The 25693-nt window shown below is 36.4% G+C and overlaps 2 protein-coding genes across 2 annotated transcripts in view; one reads left to right on the top strand and one right to left on the bottom strand.

Annotated features, from left to right (window-relative positions):
* Nucleotides 1-15999, bottom strand: part of Ubqn (ubiquilin) — a 21626-nt gene extending 5627 nt beyond the window's left edge. The window contains exons 1-8 of the mRNA XM_071692918.1: nt 15831-15999; nt 12087-12168; nt 8673-9100; nt 7274-7412; nt 6429-6548; nt 5949-6256; nt 4028-4186; nt 1893-2156 (exon numbers count right to left, since the gene is read on the bottom strand). Of these exons, the coding sequence (XP_071549019.1) occupies nt 1893-2156; nt 4028-4186; nt 5949-6256; nt 6429-6548; nt 7274-7412; nt 8673-9100; nt 12087-12168; nt 15831-15932 (1602 nt within the window). The 5' untranslated portion in view covers nt 15933-15999. The remainder of the gene's footprint in view (nt 1-1892; nt 2157-4027; nt 4187-5948; nt 6257-6428; nt 6549-7273; nt 7413-8672; nt 9101-12086; nt 12169-15830) is intronic.
* Nucleotides 15811-25693, top strand: LOC139765489 (thioredoxin, mitochondrial-like). Its single transcript, XM_071692919.1, has 3 exons — nt 15811-17211; nt 22176-22299; nt 24927-25693. Exons 1-3 carry the CDS (start codon nt 17006-17008, stop codon nt 25041-25043), a joined length of 447 nt encoding a protein of 148 aa, XP_071549020.1. The 5' UTR covers nt 15811-17005; the 3' UTR covers nt 25044-25693.

Below are 25693 nucleotides of genomic sequence, written 5' to 3'. Positions count from 1 at the left end.
TTATTACACTAAAGAATAATTTCAGAGATATGAGGAATATATCTCTGCTGAATATACGGTGTGGGAGGAAAGTTGTTAGAAGCAGTGAAAAGTTTTTATCGAGGATGTAAGGCATGTGTACGTGTAGGAAGAGAGGAAAGTGATTGGTTCTCAGTGAATGTAGGTTTGCGGCAGGGGTGTGTGATGTCTCCATGGTTGTTTAATTTGTTTATGGATGGGGTTGTTAGGGAGGTAAATGCAAGAGTTTTGGAAAGAGGGGCAAGTATGAAGTCTGTTGGGGATGAGAGAGCTTGGGAAGTGAGTCAGTTGTTGTTCGCTGATGATACAGCGCTGGTGGCTGATTCATGTGAGAAACTGCAGAAGCTGGTGACTGAGTTTGGTAAAGTGTGTGGAAGAAGAAAGTTAAGAGTAAATGTGAATAAGAGCAAGGTTATTAGGTACAGTAGGGTTGAGGGTCAAGTAAGTTGGGAGGTGAGTTTGAATGGAGAAAAACTGGAGGAAGTGAAGTGTTTTAGATATCTGGGAGTGGATCTGGCAGCGGATGGAACCATGGAAGCGGAAGTGGATCATAGGGTGGGGGAGGGGGCGAAAATTCTGGGGGCCTTGAAGAATGTGTGGAAGTCGAGAACATTATCTCGGAAAGCAAAAATGGGTATGGTTGAAGGAATAGTGGTTCCAACAATGTTGTATGGTTGCGAGGCGTGGGCTATGGATAGAGTTGTGCGCAGGAGGATGGATGTGCTGGAAATGAGATGTTTGAGGACAATGTGTGGTGTGAGGTGGTTTGATCGAGTGAGTAACGTAAGGGTAAGAGAGATGTGTGGAAATAAAAAGAGCGTGGTTGAGAGAGCAGAAGAGGGTGTTTTGAAGTGGTTTGGGCACATGGAGAGGATGAGTGAGGAAAGATTGACCAAGAGGATATATGTGTCGGAGGTGGAAGGAGCAAGGAGAAGAGGGAGACCAAATTGGAGGTGGAAAGATGGAGTGAAAAAGATTTTGTGTGATCGGGGCCTGAACATGCAGGAGGGTGAAAGGAGGGCAAGGAATAGAGTGAATTGGAGCGATGTGGTATACCGGGGTTGACGTGCTGTCAGTGGATTGAATCAAGGCATGTGAAGCGTCTGGGGTAAACCATGGAAAGCTGTGTAGGTATGTATATTTGCGTGTGTGGACGTATGTATATACATGTGTATGGGGGGGGGGTTGGGCCATTTCTTTCGTCTGTTTCCTTGCGCTACCTCGCAAACGCAGGAGACAGCGACAAAAAAAAAAAAAAAAATCTCTGCTGAAAAATCAAGAGATACAAAGAATGATTTATGTGACTTAAGTGTTATATAAGAAGTGACTGTATGTTCTTGGACAAAATGCCAACAGTTTAAGTGTGGGTAAGCCAAAAATAAAAGACAGCTACCTGGGAATTGCTGGCTTGCAACACAGCCGTCATTAACCCTTTCAATACCTAGGCAGGTAGTACTGGCATTAAACCTCCTTGGTCAGTGGATACCTACAAAGTACTCCTACCTGCAGTCTGAATATCACTAGCATACAAGCAAATCAGCTTTAGAATGATCCACAATTATATCTATTCTAAGCTTTATTCAAATTGTAATTTTTTCCAACATCCTTTTACGTGACTTGATACATTTGTGATTCTACACTATCAAAACTTCAAAAGACTGAATCAAATTATTGTAACTAGAGGTAAGAAAATGCACAATTCCACTTGAAGAAATAAAAATAATGTTTCTTTGACTGAGGAGGTTCAAAGGGTGAGATAAATGAGACACTGGGGGTTAGCAAAATGTAAACAAGTGGGAAGGAGTACCAGTAAGGGAAATCAGAAAAACTGGCAACTATAACTCATATGCAACATCATATCTCTATATACTTACCATAGTAGACATAAGGTTTGCAAAAGCATCAGTACCAGGAACAAGTCCAGGCAAACTGCTTGATGTTGAGGATGTGGATGTGCTACTAGGAGTTGTAGATGTGGTAGTAGTCGAGTTGCTTGTAGTTGTTGTTGTTGATTGATTTGTGCTACCTCCTTGTGAGATTACTGGCGGTAAGTTTAGCCCCATTGAGCTGAATAGACCTGGTGAGGTTTGTCTTAATTGTTCTAAACCACTTTGAATCTGAGCCACAGCAGCTAGGGCCTGCAAATATGTTTGGTACAGGTCAACTAAAAAGTGACCCATGGAACACGTTTTGCCTGCAACACAGCATACTTATTGGGAATGAGGTTAAACCTTTTCACAAGTGGCATAAAAATATAACTAGAGGTATGAGTCTTGTGCAATCCAAATCATCATATGCTGGGAAAGAACTACATAAGTTTCATGGTCAACAGAGAAAATTTACTTGCACTATGAGGTGGGGTAATTTCCAAGGTAAGCTTTCTTACACAGCAAAAACAGGTTAATTTTCAGATTAAACCTTTCTATAAGAGGCAAAATAATAAAAGCTATTCATGGGTCTTATGCAATCCAGTTCTATTGATGCAGGGAAATAATTGTATAAATTTCAAGGCTAAAGACTGAATTTTCTTTGAGATATAAGGTAATTTGAGTGCATTATTAAATATTTTCATAAGTGAAATAAAGTTTGTGCCAAAATTATGACACGAGAGGGCCACTGCCTTAACTTACTGCAAAATTCATTTCATGTCTCTTGTAGAGACCTCAGTATGTGTACTATGTTAAGTCATGCACCAACAGCACTAATCAAATGTTTGACAATAAAGTGATAATGCATCATAACCACCAGTTTGTGTCTAGCAATCATGAGGTTCATGTTTGGTATGTTAGTGTCCACGTGTTGGGTATCTTATCTCTATCTTTGTCTGAAATTACCTAGCTCTTAAGCCATCCCATTATGCCCAGGAGAGTTACAAAGGAGAACACTGCAGCAGTGATACTAGACTAAACCATAAATATTATATTTAAGTAAATCGTACTATAACACTTATCCAAAAGGAAAAGGGTCTTGCATGTCAAGGGTAGAGGAGGGCATGAAGGAGTGAAACTGACATCATGCTGCAATTACCTGGCTTTCATGTAACAACATATGTTTAAGAAACTGTCCAAAGATAGCTAAATACACTTACCCCTCTGCTGAATAACAATCATTCTTATTGGAATGTTAAATTGATTTGATTAATCAATGCAGACTACTTTGACTTGCATAAAAGCATTGCACAATATCTCATTATATTTCTAAACTTATCCCTGGAGATAGGGGAGAAAGAATACTTCCCATGTGTTCCCTACGTTTCATAGAAGGCAACTAAATGGGGTGGGAGCAGGGGGCTGGAAATCCTCCCCTCCTATCTTACTTTTCCAGAAAAAGGAACAGAGATGGGGGCCAAGTGAGGATTTTTCCATCTGAGGCTCAGTCATCTGTTCTTGAGGCTACCTCGCTAAAGCAGGAAATGGCGAAAATGAATGAAAAAACTCTAAACTAAAGCTTCTGCTCTTCTTCTTGCCATATGCATAAGAATCACTTGGGCATATTCTACTCACAAACATAGGAGCTCTAAGGATGTTATATTGCAATCTTCCAATGTAAGAATGTGGGTTGCATCACCATCCTATAGCAATGTGAGCCAGGTTGACTGCCTTGGTGAATACAGCCACTCACTAGTGAACAATTACTTCCTTTAATGATCGCTCACTATTTTACTATTGCTACATGTGGTCTCTGAAACTTTAAATGCCTTTCCTATCTATATTACCTATTTTTTCATGGACACTACATACATGAAAACCATGCACTGATACACCATATATTGGTAACTACCTAAGACATGACATATCAGTACAGTGGATCCTGTACTGGGGAGGCCTACAAGAACAAAACAGGTCATGCATAGAATGAAGAGAGCCAGGTTGAGTACAAATAAAAATATGGAGCTACACAGCACCTTCCATAAAACCATCTAAGCTTAAATTTTTCAAAACGAAAATATTTTCATAATATCTTTTCAGATAAAGTTCATATGAAATGTAAATTCTCAAGCTTCCCTTACCTGAGGATTTGTCATAAAGCTCTGAACTTCTGGATTTTGTAACTGATTCAGGAAAGTAGGCAACATGGTTCGCAACTGCTCCTGCAGGACTGGATTGCCAGCAAACAGGGGATTTGAACCAATAATCTGTTGAGCTAATTCTGGGTTGGCTGCCAGGTTCTGTAAAAAAATATAATTCAAACTGTTACATTTCACAAATTATTTTCTTATCACTCTCTTACACTATTCATTATAAATGGCTACCTTTCAGAACTAAAAACTTCTAAAAAACTAAAACATATGTTGATTATATTTCCACTGTTTTAGAAAATAAATGGGGGTCATTTGTTGTTTTTCAACCCATTAACTTCATTCACCCCTAGTATTAGGTTTAAAATCAAATGGGAAACTGAAATGAAGCTCATTCCTTTAGATGTGTTTCGATCATTCACGGAGAGGTCATTGTAGTTTACAGTTTATAGAAAACTTACTCATTTAATCAGTTATCTATTCTTTTCAGCAATCAACCAGGTCAAATTAAGATGAGAGTTAATCTGGGCTTATTCCTAAAAGCTCTGATTACATATAGCCCACATTAATTGGAACATGAATTACAGATGTTAGGATATCCAAATTTATGCTAAAGTAAAACACAACTCAACACAGATAATGCTGATGCTGGTGTGAGACTGACTATTTTGTGTAAATAATATTAGTAAACAAATACTTATGAGCAAAAACATGTTAAAAAATATAAAAAACCAAAATCTGCGACATATCAATAAGCATCATAAATGTCTACCTCAAGGTAACCAAAGAGGTTAACCTTCTTATGTGCCAATGTTTCAGTAAGCTAAAGAAAACTTAGAAACACTTTACAAGGCAAGAGAATGACTGGAGCACATAAACTATCAGGAACAACTACAACAGTCTAAGATATGAACTAAGCAGTCTAAGATATGAAATTTTATGCATGACAACAGAGAAGTTAAATAAAGCATCCTATGATAAAAAAAAACTACAGTTAGGAACAGAGACAGAATAATTAAATTTAACTGAATTCCAGAGAATATATCAAAAACGTTGTTCAATATATAAAACTGGATGTTTAATTTGTTTATGGATGGGGTGGGGAGGGAGGTAAATGCAAGAATCTTGGAGAGAAGGACGAGTATGCATTCTGTTGGGGATGAGAGGGCCTCGGAAGAGAGTCACTTGTTGTTTGCCGATGATATTGCACTGATGGCAGATTCAAGAGAGAAACTGCAGAAGTTGGCGACTGAGTCTGGAAGAGAGTGTGAAAGGAGAAAGTTGAGAGTTAATGTGAATAAAAGCAAGGTTATTAAGTTCAGCAGGATTGAGGGATGTTAGCTGGGATGTAAGTTTGAATGGAGAAAATTATAAAAAGTTAAGTGTTTTCAGGTATCTGGGAGTGGACTTGGCAGTGAAACCACAGAAGTGGAAATGAGTTGTACAGTGGGGGATGGGGCAAAGGTTATGGGAGCGATGAAATATGTGTGAAAAGTGAGAACATTATTTGGAAGAGCAAAAATGGATATGTTTGAAAGAATAGTAGTTCCAACAATATCATATGGTTACAAGGCATGGGCTCTGAATTGGGTTGTACAAAGGAAGGTGGATGTGTTGGAAATGAAATGTTTGAGTACAATATGTGGTGTGAGGTGGTTTGTCAAGTGAGTAATGAAAGGGTAAGAGAGATGTGTGGTAATAGTGTGGTTGAGAGAGCAGACGAGGGTGTGTTGAAATGGTTTGGACATGGAGAGAATGAGTGAGGAAACGTTAACAAAGAGGATATATGTGTCAGAGATGGAGGGAACACTGAGAAGTGGGAGATCTAACTGATGGTGGAAGGATGGAGTGAAAAAGATTTTATAGGCGCCAGTATATGCAGGAGGGGATAGGCATGCAAGGAAATACTAACCTGGAACATAGCTTGAGTGTATGGGGCATTGATCATGGATGACATGAGCTGTGGATTCTCCATCATCTGCTGCATTAGGGATTGCATTCCAGGACTTTGCAACATTCCAGCTACCCCTAATCCCCCCAAACCTGGGGTTGTGGAGGTGGAAGAAGTTGAGGAAGTGGTGTTTTGAGTAGAACTAGTATTGGAGGTACTAGTATTGGGTGAAGACGTAGCTGTTGTAGAGGCACCAGGAGTTGAACCACGTGGTGCCCATGGATTTGGCAGTGGGTCACTGTTTTCACGACCAGCCTGGGCAGAATCAACTGAAAGGGGACAATGAAAGATAAGATCAAACAAAAAATGATGAACACTGTTTAAAACTCCAAGATTCAAGTTAAGGTCAAATTGTTACTGAAATTTTTGACTAATGCTAACTACAATATGATGGTACTAACAAAAACTCTAATCAATCAATAGCTTTTGTCCAGCTCTTACCATTGGCACTGTTGTTGCCAACGAGTGATGCAAAGGGATTTGAACCAAACTGCTCTTGTGCAGCATTCAACATGGGTTCTTGAATATCTCTGTACATTCTCTGTAGGGCACTATAACCACCTGTGAAAGAGAAATTCTCGAAGTGATTGTACTTAAATGTAAAGTCCAACTTCAACTATAGCACCTCAAATTCTCCACCCAACATTTAACACACTCCATCTCCACTTTACCTCTTATTTGCCTTTTACTCCATCTTTCCACAACAAATATTATGAAGGCAAAGATGAAAACATTTAAAGATAGAGTAATCCCAACTGTGATGTATGGATGTGTGGCACTGTCCCTATATCAAAAAGTAAAGAGGGTGAATGTGTAGGAAACAAAATGTCTTACAACAATATGTGGCATTTGAAGGATTGACTGAATAAGTATAGACAGGGGAAGAGAGTATGTAAGTTCGCCATTCTGTACATATCCTTTGCAAAAGCAAAGTTTATGAACATGATCCACAACCTCCAAATCACCCCATTCCTCCACTACTCCTCTGGGAATCTAAGTGTTAACTAAACCTTTGTACTACCACACTATAATGTGTTAGCTCAGCTCTTTTTTTAACATAACCCTTACTTTTACATGTATTTCTTTAATATCATAATGGGGAACAGAGTTTGAAGACACTTTCTTTATCCATATCATGTTCAAGTTTTTGAAAGTCACCTGTTATTCAAGGATCAAATAATAATACACTAAGAAAAAAGCAAATCCAAAGAATACCCTAAAATAAAATTTGTCACACTTGTACACCTTCACAATCAACAACATGCTAAAAAGCCATAACAACTAACCTGGAATGGATTCGAGGTTGGAAAGGGCTCGGTCATGAGATCTCATGAGTTCTTGCAACATAGCAGGATTACGGGCCAATTCCATTGTCTGCCTCAACATCTCTGGGTTGTTCAGCATGTGAGATATTTCTGGATTGCGCTATGGAGTTAAAAACATTATTTTACTGCTCCTAGAATCAAAATGCAATGATCATGATTTGCAAATAGAAAATGGATTAGAAAAGAAGGGAATGGAGAGAGGCACAAACAGAGAAGGGGAGAAAATGGAAATAGAGACAGATTTTAACTAGTTAGAGAATTATGAATTATGAAGGCAAACGGGGGAAAAGATAACAAAAGAATAAGACAAAAAAAAATTTAATTTTTTTTAAAACTAACATAAGGACATGATAGAAAGGAGAAAATTAAAAGATGTAGGTAGCAGTTTTGTCATGAACTATCTATCTATCTATACCTGACAACTGTTCCCTCTGGGAACTCGCATCGGGGTAGCCTCGCAAAAGTCACCACTTATCCCAGTCCTTTCATGCCTCCCTTGAATACATTATTCCACATATTCTTCAGTTTCTTTCTCTCCAGAATTCTTCCATTCTATTTCCCCATGTCACAGGTGTTTTCCCCTCATTTCATTTGTTTATATTTAATTCAGAGCTAACGAGATGAATAAATCTATCTAATATATCTAGGCAAAGTTAGTAACTTATTCTATCTTCAATGTTTCTGTAAAAAGAGGGGGAGATTCTTCAAACCAACTACAAAGTTAATGAATTTTAAATGATTCAGCTTTTTGGACCTAACAAATACAAAAGGAACATGTAACACCCACATCAGTTAAACCAGATTACTTAACGCAGATCAATTAAAATCAAGTAACTACAAAGTTATTGTTATTTTTTGAGCACGTACCTTATAAAAATCTTACGCTGGTTTCTGAGCAAATGAAAGCTGAACTTTCTCCAAAGCATTACCAAATAAAATTTGGAGAAAAACTTTCTAATGACTCAAATTTCAATGAACAACTATCCACAAGGCCTCCCTAAACTGGCCCCTTACATATCCAACACCAGCAAACAGAAACCCTAAACCACAAAGATGAGCTCCCAGAGCCATAACCCAATGCACCTAAATCGCCTACAATTCAACTATATGCAGAAATGCAAAACTTACCTCTATGGATATCACATTCCAGAGAGTATTATACAAGCTACAGGCTTTTAGCCTATGTCAGTTATCCAGGTGTTTAATTCATTGGATAAGATTGGTAAAGACCTTTCATGGTTTTTTCGTCAGAGAAATTTCAACAGTTTAACAAGGTGATGGTACCATACAGGAGAATGGGGTTTCACTCAACCATGTAGTGTGATTAGCACAGCCATGAAATGACTCTGCCATTACTTACCTCCATCAGTTGTTGCATCTGTGGGTTTGATGTTATGATTGCACGCATGTATTCAGGGTTATTCATCAGTTGCTGTACGAAGGGATTATCCATTATCTGCCTCATCATTTCTGGATTACTGAGCATTTCCCTCTGCATACGGTGCTGTAGCTCCTGAAAATTTGGGGTACCTATTCCCATGTTTCCTAATCCACCAAGACCTCCAATACTCAAGGCACCTAAGCCACTCAATCCAGCAAAAGGATTAGCTGCATTGGTCTGATTATTCGAAGCTGTATTTGGAGTTGCGGATGATGAATTAGAATTACCACCAGAGGTGGCTGTAGGACGATTGTTGGGCTGCATTCCTCCACTTCCACTTGTCCCACCCTTTATTACTAGATGCACTGTCAAACCATCTTTAATGTTGTGCTGCTCCAGTTTCTCACCTGACAAAGAATTATGAGTTTTAGAAAAACGTATTCATAAAAACCAATGCTTGAATAACAATTGATCTTTTTTCAATTCTAATTTTGATGCAACTTTTATAATAATAAAAACAATTACTTTTTCACTCAAGTTTTATGCCTTTAAGTCAAGTCTATGAATGAATCTGGATGAAAGAAATATCAATAATCATCAAAAGTAAAACTGTCAAATGCAATAAGTACATTAGGTAAACTGTGTATGTTCTGTTTGTATGTAATCACCTTTTTCTGCATTTGGGTTGAGCCTTTTGCTTTCATGTAAGTCCATCTTTCAATCTCCTTTCTTTGATACTTTCATGCTCTCTGAATTTGCCATTTTTTCACCGTTTCAATAATCCAAAACTACATGGCAATCAGTATCTTTTCATATCTCCTTTCCCTTTTCTCTCCTTTTGATTTTCTTCTGACATTTGCAAGACCAGTTTCTCCTAATTTTAAAAGAAATACTCGTTACTGATACTACCAAGTAACGAGAAATTAAAAGGTTATATCATGTCTTCTCTCTTCCTCATCTCTACTCATGTGGGTAACCTACAGCTGCTATCCCTCTGCTGAAATTAAGAAAAATATTTGTTGCCTTCCAATTGATCCTCTATAACAAATCTGTGCATCTCCTCAAGAGGAGTAACCACTCTAGAGATTCATATTCTAATTTCAGTTTAGTATATACTCACACAGTTTGAACATCTCTGCCTCCATAACATTTATCCTATATGGAGTTCTAGTGACAACCCTCTATGTCCCTCATCTTCATCTTTTTTTTTCATTTAGTCAAGCATTAACCATATATGTGACCAGAGATGGGTGTGTGTGTGTGTGTGTGTGTGTGTGTGTGTGTGTGTGTGTGTGTGTGTTGGTATATTTGTGGAATGTTGCAATACTGCATATTACCTCTGCTTTTCTCACACCATCAGCACAAACATTTTCCTGTGCCATAAGTCTAGCAAGTTGATCTAACATCAATATTCTGTTTCCTGCCTAATAACTGTTCCTGTAGTGTTATAGTGCAACACAGAACATTACCAAAACAATCATGATACATTGGTGAGACACTTGGTTCCAAGACTTACCCTTGCAGCACTCCACTTGTTACATATAAACATTTTATGGCTTGATTGTCATTCGCTAATCTTGTCTGTGGTCTGTCAACCAATTTTATAGCCACTAAAAAGCATGACTATCAACTAGTATACCAAGTGACATAACTGTTGCTAATACTTTCTGTTGAAGACTTCACTGAATCTTCCTGAATATCTGAAAATATGATCACTCGTGTCTCAAGGAGCTGTAGAATGCATCCAGCTATTTTCTTCTTTGGTTGAAGCAATTGTCACTCCTAGTATTCTTGGAAGGTAGGGTTAACAGATTCTATTACTCTAAGGTCTTTTACACAGTTTTTTCACATAAAGTATTTGTTTTTGCCTAATGCAAACTAATGGTAATGCCTTTTATCCATTTTATCAAAGCAATTACCCCATAACAAAGGAGTTGAAATTTGCCTTCATATATAAGCATACTAGTACCATTCATAGTCACAGGAAGAATTTATTTTTGTTGGTTAAAGTTTCAGTCATCTACTCATGAAATTTCCATACTTATTCTGGTAACATCAGCAATGTGTACAGAGAAACTCTGGTTTGTTCTTCCATTTGCAAAGGTGCAAATGCAGGTCCTTGGAAACAGCTTCATACCATAGATAAATCAGTAATCATCTGAATAATTACATATCGTGATCTATCAGTTAAAAAGTTTCATATGAATCTTCACACTTTTCCAGGTCTTCCCATTCTACACTTTTTCAGTGCTACAAAACCATGGTCACATTGGTCAAAGACTTTTGCAAAGTCTGAGTACATGTCAGCATTTCATTACTCAGCTTTGGTTTTAAACAAATATCTTTTTATTCTCTATCTGACAAATGGCTTTCCTCTTTTTCTGAGTTTATGGTCAATGTTTTAAAATTCTTTTAACAATGCTGCTTTCCTCTACTCAGTAGATCTGCAACTCATTTTCACTGCCAATACACAGAACCACTCATGTTGCTCAGATTTTTCTCATTTACATCTGTCTTATACATGCTTGGCGTACTTATGTAGTCAACTGTTATACACATTCCTACAGTTCCTTCATAATCATAAATATATATAGCAACTCATAATAAATACACTTTCTATGACTGCACTGCCATTATAATGATGTACTCAAAAGAGGTATCTTCAACAATAAAAATCAGAAAATCAATTTAAGCTATCCAACTGTTTTGAGGAGATTCAGTTAAGAATTTGACATTTGAGTATAACAGGGCTCACTGCTAAAACAATACTGTACAACAATGTAATGCACATATGGCGATATTGCTCACAAAAAATTACATGTTATTTCAATAATGTAAAATGGACCAAAACATTAACATGCTGGCACCACAGTTTAAGAATTTTCAGCATGATCATACAATGTTTCAGCTATTTCTTTTAATATCAGCATCTTTATGAAACACTATCACTGTGTAATCAACACTGTAAAGTAAACTGCAGGCAAAGTCAGCTATGGCACTTCCCTTGCCTGCTTGTATCCTTTAAAAGTGATTCCAAAGAATGAATCTTTTCCTGAAGATGAATCATTTGTTTCGCAGCAAATAATGCTTATTTTTAGCAGAGTTTGTTCATGCAGTTATCAATCAGTCAAGATACAAAAAAATGTCAAATAAAGGCCACCAGTATAGAAATACTGCAAAACTTTGACGCTGAAAACCTTTACTTCATTTACAAATAGCACTAAAAAAACATATTTTGCATATTCATATCTTGCCCCACTGACACAGACAGGCAGATAGACATTAAAAACATTAAAAAAAAAAAAAACCTAATAGCAATAATGTTACTCTCTGAGACAAGGATTATGTAACAACTGGATATCTCAAACATTCTCATGAATAAACAAGACTTACCATCTTTTAGAATTTTGCCAGCAAATATGAGACAAACTTGATCCAAAGAGGCACTAAACTTTTCACTAACCACCTCACGTAGCTGAAAGGAAGTAAAGAATATCATTAAAGCACTGCTAACAACTAAAATAAAACCTATGTGAGCATAACAAAGGTTCTGATATTCAAGCACTTTCATTACACATTCAAATCATACTGTTGAACTTAAATATGTAGTAACTCTAGCCCTCTAATGTTTGTGAAAAAATACATGTTGCAACAAACAAGTAAACTGGAGTTATGTCACTCAGGATTTTGGAAAATGAAGGCTTTGAATACCACAGATTTTGAACGCTAAAAGGTGTTGATATATTATGAAGGATCTAATTATCATAGATAAGGCTAATGAGGCAGTCGAGTAAAGAAAAATCAGCTGAACTGGACTTTGTGCCTGAATGTAATTGAAACCTAAAATGGAAGTACAGCTGAGTTAGCATTTCAATTAAAAGATTATTTGGTATATCCAAACTGTAGTGGAAAACATGAAATGTTGAGGTTGTTAAGGACGAGTCAATATGTGCATAGTGTCTAACAGTAAAATGTAAATTGAATTAAGGATGTGATGGGCAACTGAAAAATCTTGTGCATGTACTATGCATCCTGACATGTCACAGGAAGTAACTTGTTACAGGATGTAAGACATATGCATGTGCTAAGATGATTCACTGTTCACAGGAAGTAACTTGTTACAGGATGTAAGACATATGCATGTGCTAAGATGATTCACAGTCTCTCAGCACCACCGAAATTCAGGCAGTGCCACATCATGTGCTGTGCTGAATGAAATGTCCTTGGAGAATACCATGAACAACCATAACTTACCATACAGAATAAATGTGTTCTTGAGAAGTCATCTATTGAATTAAAAAATTTCCATTTCAGCAAAAGACATTTTCCCAGACTCCCAATGAATGATTTCAGCTGTTCCTACAAAAAAAAAATTTAGGCACCAAGACAAAAACAAAATTAAGAAAAATAAAACATTTTTCAAGAAGAGAATAGATAATGTAAATGTAGATGAAAATTGTTAAAGTCAACAGAACTTTACCTAACTTCCTTACTAGCTGAAATTTATCTGTTTCAGTACTCTAGTAAATATATACCCAACACATTCATGGCTGAGCATCACACTAACTGCAATGAACATTAACAAAAAGAACAAATAAAACTTTCCCCCCTACAAGCAGCTATCCCATACAGCCCTCAGCATCAAGTGCCATACAATACACTTAAAATCATATAACTGGTTAGGTACAAATTTCATCGGTTGTGTTGATCTTTTTACAAATGTTTAACTTACTTTTATATTAATCAGCCCTGATATTCATAATCCTCACTATTAGAGCCTATAAATAAAACAGAATTGAGTATAATGCTCTTAATTACAATATGCAGCTTTCATTCTAATAACTAAACATTTCCAATGTAGAACAAGATCACTTTCAAGCTACTACTTGGACAAGTAATTCCTTTCTCATAAACTTCTTCAAGCACAGCAAACACTATTCAAGAGGTCGCAGTCTTTGATTAACACAATCACAGCATTAAAGAACTTCCATGAAATACAACTTGTTTGCTGTCAGAACAGTTACCCATTCCAATGCAGTCCCTGAGTGCCAAACCAGCACCAACACTTGCCACTTTCAAGTTAAGATATAACAGTTGAATAAACATAAATAAATAAATAAAGAATATTTCACTGAATCTAGGCAGCAATTCACCTAAATATATATCGATGAGGTATAACTGAAATTACAGTATTTCGGAAAGTTGTGAAGCTGCATATCTCTCCAGGGTGAGGTGAACTACAAGATCCCTTCTTATTCCCCCACTAATTATCACTGGGTAATCATATCCAAATTCACAGCTACACTGGCAAGTTACCATCTTTACTATAAATCTTTTCTTCAACATGTGAGAGATCAGGTAACTCTTTATTGGTTATGTTGATTTTCAAGATTTCATCGACTTTTACACGACAATCCCACATTTTCCCAAATATTCATAATCCTAATTGTATTCATGCTCTAAACCTTACTGCAATCTCTAAACACTACACTCTTTTTCAGAACAAAATCACTTAACATTCATAACTATGGTAATACAAGTCCTAAGACAAAGTTATGTGGAAGTTTTCCCAGGTGTTTTAAATACTTTTACATTAATTCAACCCATACGTTTCCTGTTTTTCTGGCTCTCCCCACTTCTTTATTGTACAACAAAAAAATCACACTACACCATTATTCTATATCACTTTGGTAATTTTCCAATTAGCTCTGAATCATATCTAGCTTTGATACAATGTTATTTATGTTTTAGATGCTTTATACTGTTCACTGCAATTACAGAGATGCCTGTGAAGCATTATCTTTTCATAAATAACTAATCAGATAGCAGTAGTATATCTGGAAATTATTAGTTAAAGGAAAACTGTCAAACACATGTAAAAAATCAATAAAACTCATGATTACTTATCACTTAATCTCCCTTGTAGTCTAGACTTACCATAATCTTAAATAATCCAGTTGATATATACCACTCACACTCATAATAATGCACTACTTTCACGCCAGATGTCAACATATAGACAACTGAGCATGATCCTCACCAGAAGATGAATACAAATAATGTTAGGATATTCATATTACAATAGCAGCTACTAGGCAGGATTATGCAAGGATTATGTAGATTCTGTTGTCACTTTCCCTGATATAAGTAAACCTTATCATCACTTTACTATCATTCATTACAATACAATACTCCAATTCATACACTGCAACTGTTGCAATTTTCTGTAAACAACATTACCACTGGAAAACATACACATTCAATATTGACAGCTTTAAGTGAAGCAGAGGTAAACAGATAAATTACCATCGCTTGTGTCTGGTCACCAATGACATACTTTTGTTCCACTTCTGTGGATACCCCTCATGGTTACTCTTATACTAAATGTTTACCAGGAGGTCTTATTACACTCCATCGATTCGTGTCGGTGCTTAAGTACAACCCTACCCATTCTTTCTTCTCATAGGTTCAAGAAATTCGAATTACACGGGTGTCCAAGTTTTCTTGGAAACTTACAAGCTTTCATAACACTCCCAAGTGTATTACCGTGACAGCGTTTCATTCTTTTCCTTGTGACATTTACCAAAGCAATAAAAGGGTACCTCATACATTAGTGCAAATTAATGCTTCCCTCTCACAGTTCCCTATGAATTCTAACAACATAACAATCCAGATTAATTAAATTTGGGTATATGCAGGATGGTTCTCAACTCGTGCGTGAGTACCATGCCTGCATACACTGCATCATTACTTGAATAGTAATGAGTCTTGTTTTCAAACTGATGGAGTACGAATTGTACTCAGACATACTTTCAAATATGTTGGTCTGTGTAAAATGAGAGAAGGATTTGAGCAGACAGGAAAATGTTAGGTATGTTCATGAAATGTTCTTCTCTACTGGGTTAAGGTTAGGACAAGCCTTATGATTGACTTGCCGCCCATTCATGGGGAAAAGTATGGAATATGAAGTTAATAGCTTTTCATAAACCACCCAAATGATTTTGACAAGAGGTAAAGTAAAATCTGATTTCAATTCAATTCTAAACATGCGGACGTCAGAATCTTCTAGTGCTACACAAATATGAGCGAGAGAAGGAGGCATGCCTGGAAATGACAAGGGTACGTGGCTCTACTTACTTCTTTGACGGACGCATCTTCAGCTATTTCCACAGACTGTTTATCCTTCGCCGTTTTTACTGTCAGGCTAATCTTTTTGCTACCTTCACTACCTTCAGCCATTGCTAAATAAGGTTAAATTTCACGATTACACTCCACAATTGTGATCAATCTGAATGACGAAACATGATGAGTCATATCAAACACTTTATATATATTTTTCATGAATAAAGAAATATGAGAAAAAGAATTATATATGTATATATACTTCAATCTAACATTAAATTACTGTTGTTAATTGATATACTTTCAAATTATGATATATACAAATCATAATATAGGTTTTTATTTGTCGCTTTAGTATGATGTTGCCCGAGTGGCGGGAAACAGTGACGTCGTCTGCATACATTTAAAATAATTGAGTCATAAAAGTTGATCCTGTACATACATTTTAAATTAGTTAATATCAAGTGACTTGTTTTTATAATACCTTAAACTTAAATTTCCTAGTTCCTCAAAAATGAATTGTAAACGCAGTCCTATGTTGTAAAATCAAATAGATTTGCGTCATGTTGTGAATACAGGCTTACCTACAACAGTAGATACAAATTCTCTTGTCCGAATGATTAAGATTCATTCAATAGTTTTTTGTCTGCTTTACTGATGCATTGCCTCTCATTAGCATTCAACTGTGTGCGTGATAATAAGGGGAGTTTCTGAAGGTATCGCTCCAATCATTCCATTACTTAAACAATGATTGTTTGGTAAATCACATTTGCTTATGAATAATGGAGTTGTCGACATGAAAGCTGACAAGTATTATGACACAAGGAAGTGTATTAAGGAAGAAGTTTACATCATTTTTTTGCTTGGAAATCAGCTGGCATCAGTGCTTGTTCACATCCGCCAGAACACCTGAAGACCTTGGTCATCGATACAAGTTGAAGATATCTTACAGATAAAAAGAAATTATATATAAAATATTACCATATTATTAATAAAGTACCAAACATTCAGTTTCCAAAGGTATTTTCTGACATACGACATTGCTAGGGAGACATTTGAATCGACAAGGAAATCATGATGCACACCGCGAAACGAGTGTCTGTGGACGATGTGAATTAGTGGACACTTGCTCAAGGCTGGCAAGGGTTGGTGTGGAACTGTGGGTTGGGAGTTGCATTACATCTTCAGCAATGTTCAGGCAAGGCTTCACGCGATTTGTATCCCATACAAACAAGAGGGCATTGGGGAAATGCAGTATTCCACATTGTAATGGATCTCTACGAGGACTCAGGACGACGTCAGCGGCCCGAGCCGCTTTTAATGTGCAAGACGAAGAGGACTTCACAGACCGAGTGTTAAAGTCCACTACTCCCGTAGTCGTCGATTTTCATGCGCAGTAAGATTTTTCTCTCGTCTCTTGTACCCTAGAATAACATTTCTGTACTACTAGCACTACCATCAGGCCATTGTAGGGTAAATGAAGCCCTTTTGAAAATGCGTAATAGTCGTACAGAAATGTAATCCTGTTGGATTAAACTAATTGGATTAGGATTTACACAATATATATATAAATATAACTACAACACAGTGTTGGTTATTGATGAGCCACTGGTATGATCTCATGCACTGATATTCCATGTTCAAAATGGAAGGACACCTTTATTTAGATATGTGAGACGACCTTTTTCAGATATAGATTTACCGTATCTTATATCCTCATTGTTATGAAGTCATTCCTGTACCTTTTGTGACACATTACTGGTTGGGAATACAGACAGGGAATTTATGTTAATGTAACAGAAGGAAGGTTTTTCTCTGAAAAAAATTAGACCTTAGTGACATTCATGAGTGATAAGCACTTTCAGAGATTTAAAGAATTTTTTTTTTATTTATAAAGACAATAGGCCCTAAGCAGTTATTAGTATTGCTTTAATATTATTATGTCATCTTGATGTGGTTTTATGAGCTTGGTAATTTACCAGTTTTGGTACACATCAAAACCTGCAGTAGATATTGATTTTGTATTGCAGTGGTAATAAAGTGTTGGAGATAAGACAGAAAGTTGTGGACCTTAGTTTTAGTATCATATTTTATTTTCTGATACTAAGATGATATTGCTAAGGTATATGACTATTAGGGAAAATGTAGGGTTAATTAATACAAACACAAGTGAAGTGCTTCTAACTTTTACCCGTGATTTATCAGCAGAATGAAATATACCAGACAAACCCCCCTTAGTGAGCACCACAACTACCTTAGATAAATGTCATTATATATGGCAGACTGAGTGGCCATCAACACAGCCAATCACCTTCTCTATGACCTGCTGTTCCACGTGGTACCAAGCTGCGTACCACACTAATGTTGTTTTATTTCTATTCTAGATTTGTCTATTGGAAAGATTTAGTGAAGTGAAATTTTATATGTGTTTAACCTACTCTAACTTTAACTAATCTCACATTTTCCTTGATATTCATAGCTCTCAGTAGTTATCACTTTATTTAGTATTACAGAATACATAATGCCCCAAATCATGCTATGCTGCTTTTATTCTACAGTATTCTACAGTTCTTTAAACACCATTTACAATTGCACAACAAATTAATTCAGTATCTAAAGCTAGTTTTGATGTGTGATTAAACTGGATGTTTACCTTTACCCTTTTTTAGAAAAGTTTTGAAAAATGAATTATTGGGAAGAAAATAATTCATTCAGTTCTTTCCCTCTATAAGTCAGTTAAAGAGTCTTCATAACTGGTGAACTCCAAGTTTGCCTCATAGTTTTTAGTGTCTCAACCTTTTAAGGCCACCAGCAGAGGACAAATCTAGTATGGTGTTTGTAGGGGCTTTTACTTAATGTTCCTACCCACTACTTCTACCTAATGTTCCAATCTACTACTTTTACATAAAATCTCACACCTAAGTGTTCCTATGATGTACTTCTACTTGTTCCTACCTACTATTTCTTTCTATTACTCCTACCATTTTGCCAAAAGGCAGGGCTGGAACATAGCACTCACCACAGAAAAATGTAGAATTAAGAATAATGGGTTGTGTGAGTTAATTGTTGTCAAGTGTTGTCTGTGACAAGGAGAGATTGTTTGTGGACAAAATGCCAGCAGTCCATATGTGGGTGAAGCAGAAAGAAAAGACAGCTACCTAGGTCAGAGGAGTGCAACGTGACAATCACTGAAGTACTGGCTTACCATGCAGCCTTCACTAACCCTCCCGATAACCAGGCGGGAAGTACCAGTAATATACTTCCTTCGTCAGTTGCTGCTTACCAACTTCTACAAATCTTTTGGATTTATTTTTCACCAAAAAATTAGACTAAGTCTAGCATGAATTTTTTTTTTTTTTTTTTTTTTTTTGTGCAGTGATGTTCTAGGATGATAACCCAGTCCATGAGTTTTCTTTTTTCAGATCTGTGTTTGGTGTGTCATTGCTTATTACATATTAATTTTTTGTAGTTTTAGGTTGTTGGAATTTTATAATCATACTTTTTTGTCTTTAGGTAATATTTAATTGTGAATTAAATGTATAAAGACTTTATAGACAAAGCTCTTGTTTGTGCTTGCACAGCCTCATGCTTTGCCTGCAGCCGAATAGTAATCTGAATCATATGTGGGAAGATGCATGCAAGAGACCAGCTTCTCATTCAATATTTTTGAATTATCATCCATCTCTGGATTACTTTGAGGTAGGCTAAAGTTGGGGGTGGGCCATGGGACAGAGCCCTCTGCTTGGGCATTCAGCTGTTTTAACCCAACAGTTTCTCTGCACTTTAATGTCGCTTTAGGAAAAAGCTTTCCTCAGAGGACCCCTACTGGATTTACTGATTGTAACTTTTCCATGGAAACTTATAATTTTTTTTTATGTGCCTACAAATTTATTTTTCCTCTTTACTTCTGGGCATTTCCAACATTTCTTAAACATGTATTAGTACAGTAGCAAATAAGTGACAAGGAAATTGAATAAGAGTATTACTACTTTACTTTCATAGCACCATTTTCATTGTGGATTTATCATGTTGTCTTATAAAAGAATTTGTTTGTTACTGATGATGTTATGGGAGCTAAGAAAAGTGAAGGGAATTTTACCTTAACTATTAGAATAAAGTCTAGTCAGGGTTGTATGAAGAGAGATCATAGTCATATCTTTCATTTGTTTCACTAATGTTTTCTGTACATGTAAATGAACATTTACTGTACCACTTCTTTACATATTTAAGGGCACTATATGTGTATAGATTTGCTTACATATTTTTTATTATTATTATTATTATTATTATTATTATTATTATTATTATTATTATTATTATTATACATAACAACAAGGTAGCTCCAGGAAACAAACGAAGGATGGCCCACCCACTCATAAACACGTATTTGTACATAAATGCCCTTATATGTACATATACATGCATATACATAACAACATTTACATACATATACATACACAGACATATACATATATACACATGTACATATTTATACTTTCTTGCCCTCATCCATTCCTGTCGCTACCCTGCCCCACAGGAAACAGCATCGCTACCCCCTGCTTCAGTGAGGTAGTACCAAGAAAACAGACAAAAAAGGCCACATTCATTCACACTCAGTCTCTAGCTGTCATGTGTAATGCACGTATACATACGCAGACATATACATATATACACATACTTGCTTTCCTTTAGTCCATTCCAGGCTCCACTCCGTCCCACAGGAAACAGCATCGCTACTCCTTGCTTCAGCAAGGTAGCACCAGGAAAACTGACGAAAAGGCCACATTCATTCACACTCAGTCTCTAGTTGACATGTGTAATGAACCGAAACCACAGCTTCCTAACCACTTCCACATCCGCATTAGCAAGGTAGCACCAGGAGCAGACAAAGAAAGGCCTCATCCACGCACATCCATTCTCTAGTTGTCGTGTGTGTGTATATTTTATGTATGTCTTTTGACACCATATCTCCTAGGGAACTCCATGGGTGGATGGCCCTGGTATAAAAGTCACCAGGCTGCCCCAACCACTCACTTCTCTTTTGCATGCATTGTCCTGCTCCCACTCTCTCCTCGCTATATTCCCTCAACTTTCCCTTCTCATGAGGCAGTTGTCTTCCCCTTACTCCATCTCCTTCTGCATCACTCAAATGCTTTTTCTTCAACATCAAACCACTTTACCAACTGTGGCATCACACTTCAATTTTCCAAGTTATATATATGACCTTAGAGATGAAGTTTCCAGTAGTTTGATTGAAAATATCAGGCACTGCCATGTGTAGTTATCATCATTTACCTCGTATATTCTCTGTGATATCTAATTCCTTATTTAGTTCCATTTGTCTTGAATTTCAGTGATGGGAAAGAACTTAAGGAATAGTCATAGAAATGTCCAGGTAGTTTTGATATTTCAAGAAAATTACCTTTTTCATTACCTTGTTCTTGTTAGATGGTACAGGTATATGTGAACATCTGTTGCATTTCAGATCTCCTTATAAAAATGTTGTAATGTTTTAGATATATAATAAGGGGAGTGAATAGGTATTTTTCTTCCTCCTTTTGATTGTGAGGGTTCTCCAGTATTCCAAGGGACTCCTCACCCAGTACAGAATGGTAGGTTTTCCTTCAATTTAAAGGTATGACCAATTTTCCTAGGGAAAAGTAAAGGTCACTCCACATTTTAAGGTTGAGACTTATACAGTATAGTACCCACAGTGCCTTTGAAAGGTCATTAGAGATTTTATGATCGGATAAAATATCGTAGCAGGGCCCCATTTGATGTATTCCATTTGATTATGTCAGCATAAGCTGTCTTTATGCATGAATGCATAAAAGACAGATCAGTAATATTCATATAGTAATCTTAGCATATTATAATAGCCATATTGCCTACAAAAGGTCAATATTGACTTTGAGATCAGATATCACGACATAACTTCATTTGATGCATTTTGTTTGATCATGTTGTCAACATAAGCTGTCAGTATGCATGAACCACAAAAGACAGAGATCAGTGAGGTAATTTTAGTGTATCATCTTGCACTCAGAGAGATTAACTTTTTGAGGTGAGACATTGCAGCTGCTGTGTACACTGCCTCATGAATTTGTGTGTATGGAATAATGAGATACTTTGGTGAGGAGCAAGATTCAAAGGTAAATGTTTTAATTACGGCATTGCAATTTTACCAAGATTTACAGAAAGGTTTTATAGTTTTAGATGTATATTCAACAGTCAGAGCTATTTGAGATAGTCCAGTTAATTGTAGTATGTAATGTTTTATCATTTTCATCCTTATACAGTTTAACAGATAATTTCTACTGCTAGAAACTGCTGATTTGGTAATATTTTACATAATTGCAGATGGTGTGGACCCTGTAAGCTACTTGGCCCACGTTTAGAGACCATCATTGGTGGTAAAGGAGATAAAGTTCACCTCGCCAAAGTTGATATTGATGATGTTTCGGATCTTGCACTTGATTATGGGGTAAGTTAAACTAAATATGGAATATTGAGCATATTGAATTCAATCTTGATTCATCAGTTAAGAGGTAATCCCATGATGAAGTAGATGTATTTAATCCTTCCTGAGAATGATGGTAAGCAGATGGTTCCTTTGCTGAATTTCTTGTCCATACATTCTCTTCAAAATACAGATGCATGATAGTGGCCCTAAAAACAATTGCAGATGACTAATCATGAGAAGTCACCTATCCATACAATCAGGCAAGTTCTGTTGAATTCAATCTTGATTCATCAGTTAAGAGGTAATCTCATGATGAAGTAGATGTATTTAATCCTTCCTGAGAATGATGGTAAGCAGATGGTTCCTTTGCTGAATACATTCTCTTCAAAATACAGATGCATGATAGCAGCCCTAAAAACAATTGCAGATGACTAATCATGAGAAGTCACCTATCCATACAATCAGGCAAGTTCTGTTGTGTCTATGCCCACCAGTAACTGGCTGCATCTTACTTCAGATGTTTTTGCTTAGAAGGCATTCAGATGCTTAGGTGCTTCCTGATTTTATAAAGTACAGTCTAGGAATAGACACAGCTGATATCTGCTTCGTCGTTCCTGTAGATCTAAGTGGATGGAATGTTCACATTTCAGTGAGAGTTATGAAGAGTGTAGGGTATTCTTATGAATCACTTGACATTTGTGAGTCTTAAAGTAGCTGCAGGTCAGTCTCCTGACAGTTAGCATTTGACACATAGTCAAGCTTTTAATGAAATGGAAATAAGAATGTAATTAGGTTCACACTGCTTTTAACTAGTCAGCAGCAACAGACTGACACTAGCTAATACATACCTTCTTTGAAATCAACTGGCTGTGTGATAGTTTCAGAAAATTTTTCTGTTCTGGATCTTACACAGCTAGTTACATAAAGAAGCAACAGACAGATAGCACCTTTTTCATGTGGGATCTATTCATACAGTGAATGACAAGGCCTACTGGGACACAGTGGTTGCAATGCTTATACTGGATCAGGATACAGGGTATGTTCACCATGTTTAACCTAAGCAGCTCTTTCATTGAGAATGTTACAGAGGGAAAGCAATTCTTGCTATTGAATCAGTAAACTGTGTTGACTTTCATTAGTTTTGTATATGTTTCAGGACCATTGTAAATACTAGGAGTTGTGCCCCCATTTACCTCCTGTAATTCCTTTACAAACTTTTTAACTGGATTGAACATTAACAAATGAATGGATTTAATTATTAGAGTACAGTAGTTCCAAGCAGCACGATAGATACATTTAAGAAGACAAGACAACATATACTTTGCTTTAAGTCCATGACTGACATTATTTGTGCTTCCTTAGTTACATTCAAAGTTTATGAGTCCATGACTGACATTATTTGTGCTTCCTTAGTTACATTCAAAGTTTACAAGTATTTCTTTTTATATCATCTGTGTGTTTTTAACTCTTACCACACTAATCTTTGAGTTTTGGAAGTCTTCCAGTGTTAGAAACAGTCTCAAAACAACCCTGTGATCTGTTCCTGTTTGAATTAATTTGTACAGAATTTGTATTCACATGTATATATATTTAAGATTAAGGGATTATGAAATTGGAAAATTCACAGCTGTAAAGTCCGAAGTTGTTTTATATGTCATTAGAAAAATTGATAATGAATACAGTATTTGCTGAATTATAGAGTACAAACATATATCTCTAATTCTGCAAATATAAGCATATTTTCAAGTTTAATGCTAATATGGGGACAAAGGCTCATTTATAAATCACCATTTCTGTATTACCACTGACTGATAATTGTTCGTCTGAATGGTTTTAGTGGACATTTCATAACCATAATTCACTATCTATGTATTTACATCTTTGACACCTGTTCCCTTCAACAATGCTCACAAGGGGATAGCCATGGCAATACTCTCCATAACTATTGAACTCCAGTGCCGCTTTTTAGCCTTTCGTGCCTCACCCTTGATAGGCCAATGGTAGAAGGCAACTCTAGTACAGTGTTTTCAGAGGTTCCTTCCTAATGTTCCAGTGACTAATTCTGCCAAATGTTCCTGCCTAAAGTTCCAACCTGTTGCTTCTACTTAATGTTCCTACTTACTGCTTCTACCTAATGCTCTTGTTTACTCTTCCTACCTACTACTACTGTCTATTGCTTCTACCATTTTGCCAGAAGGCAGGGTAGCACATAGCACTTACTGCAGAAAAATCTTTAGTAACGGAGAATGAGTTTTGTGAGTTAAGTGTTGTCAAGTGTTAAGTGTGAGAAGGAGACATTGTATGTTTGTGGACAGAATGCCAGCAGTCCATGTATGGGTGAGGCAGAAAGAGAAGACAGCTTCCTGGGTCAGAGTAGTGCAACTTGACAACCAGTGAAGTGCTGGCTTACTTTGCAGCTGTTATTAACCCTCAGTACTTCAGTAGTCAATGAATCATGAGCAATATATCAGAAATATACTGCAGAGTGGTAATGTTTAGTTGTTTGCAAAATCCCATTATGTTTTGTATTTACAACTGCATTGGTTCCAAGGTGTGCTTATGATATTTTGAATTGGCAGTCAACCCACAGTTAATCATTTCATTCATTTCAACATGAACTTTTCAATTTTTTTTCTGTTACTTTTCAGGTTTCAGCTGTTCCTTCAGTACTTGCAGTGAAAGATGGCAAGATTGTAGACAAGTTTGTGGGTCTTCAGGAGGAGTCCAGGATTGAGGCTTTTGTCAATCGTTTAATTGGAGAGTAAACGCTTCTTGGGTCTATAGAGAGACTCCAGGATCGAGGCTTTTGTCAGTCGTTTAATTGGAGAGTAAAGGTTTCTTACTCATCACAGAGGAAAATTAGCAGAATATGCATAATTATATGTTTACCTCATGTTTTATTTTGTTTGCTTTCTAATTACCATTGTACATTCTGAAGAACTCAAGAAGTTATGCTTCTGTAGGTTGTAATAGTTTATCTCCATCCACACATGTAAAGTATGACAAATAAAGCAAGACTTGCAGGGAAAATATGGGCATGCAGTGCAATCACTCATTGCAAATTTTCTTTTTTCTCTTGATTTAGTTAATTAGATATGTACACGTGCTACCATTAGAATGCTGATGTGAAAGTTTATGCAGTCTCTGATGTAATATAATACTTATGTGAAACAGAATATTTTTCAGTCTTTATAACTTTTATCCATAATTACATTTACACTAATCTTCATCTCCAATGGAGCAATATCATACACTTAGTAAACATTTCTCATTCTACAAAGTTGGACAAGTATTGCAGTCCAAGACATTGTACTTAACATATTTTTCACTCTGCATCTACTTGATTTCACTATATGTACAGAAGAGGTGTAATTATTGTAGTCCTGAACTGTATAAATAAAAGTTTTTCTTAGAA

Source organism: Panulirus ornatus, chromosome 55, assembly GCF_036320965.1.
Source record: "Panulirus ornatus isolate Po-2019 chromosome 55, ASM3632096v1, whole genome shotgun sequence".
In the NCBI taxonomy this organism is placed as follows: domain Eukaryota; kingdom Metazoa; phylum Arthropoda; class Malacostraca; order Decapoda; family Palinuridae; genus Panulirus; species Panulirus ornatus.
The sequence above is the reverse complement of the archived record's forward strand: the minus strand, read 5'-3'. Positions and strand labels throughout refer to the sequence as shown.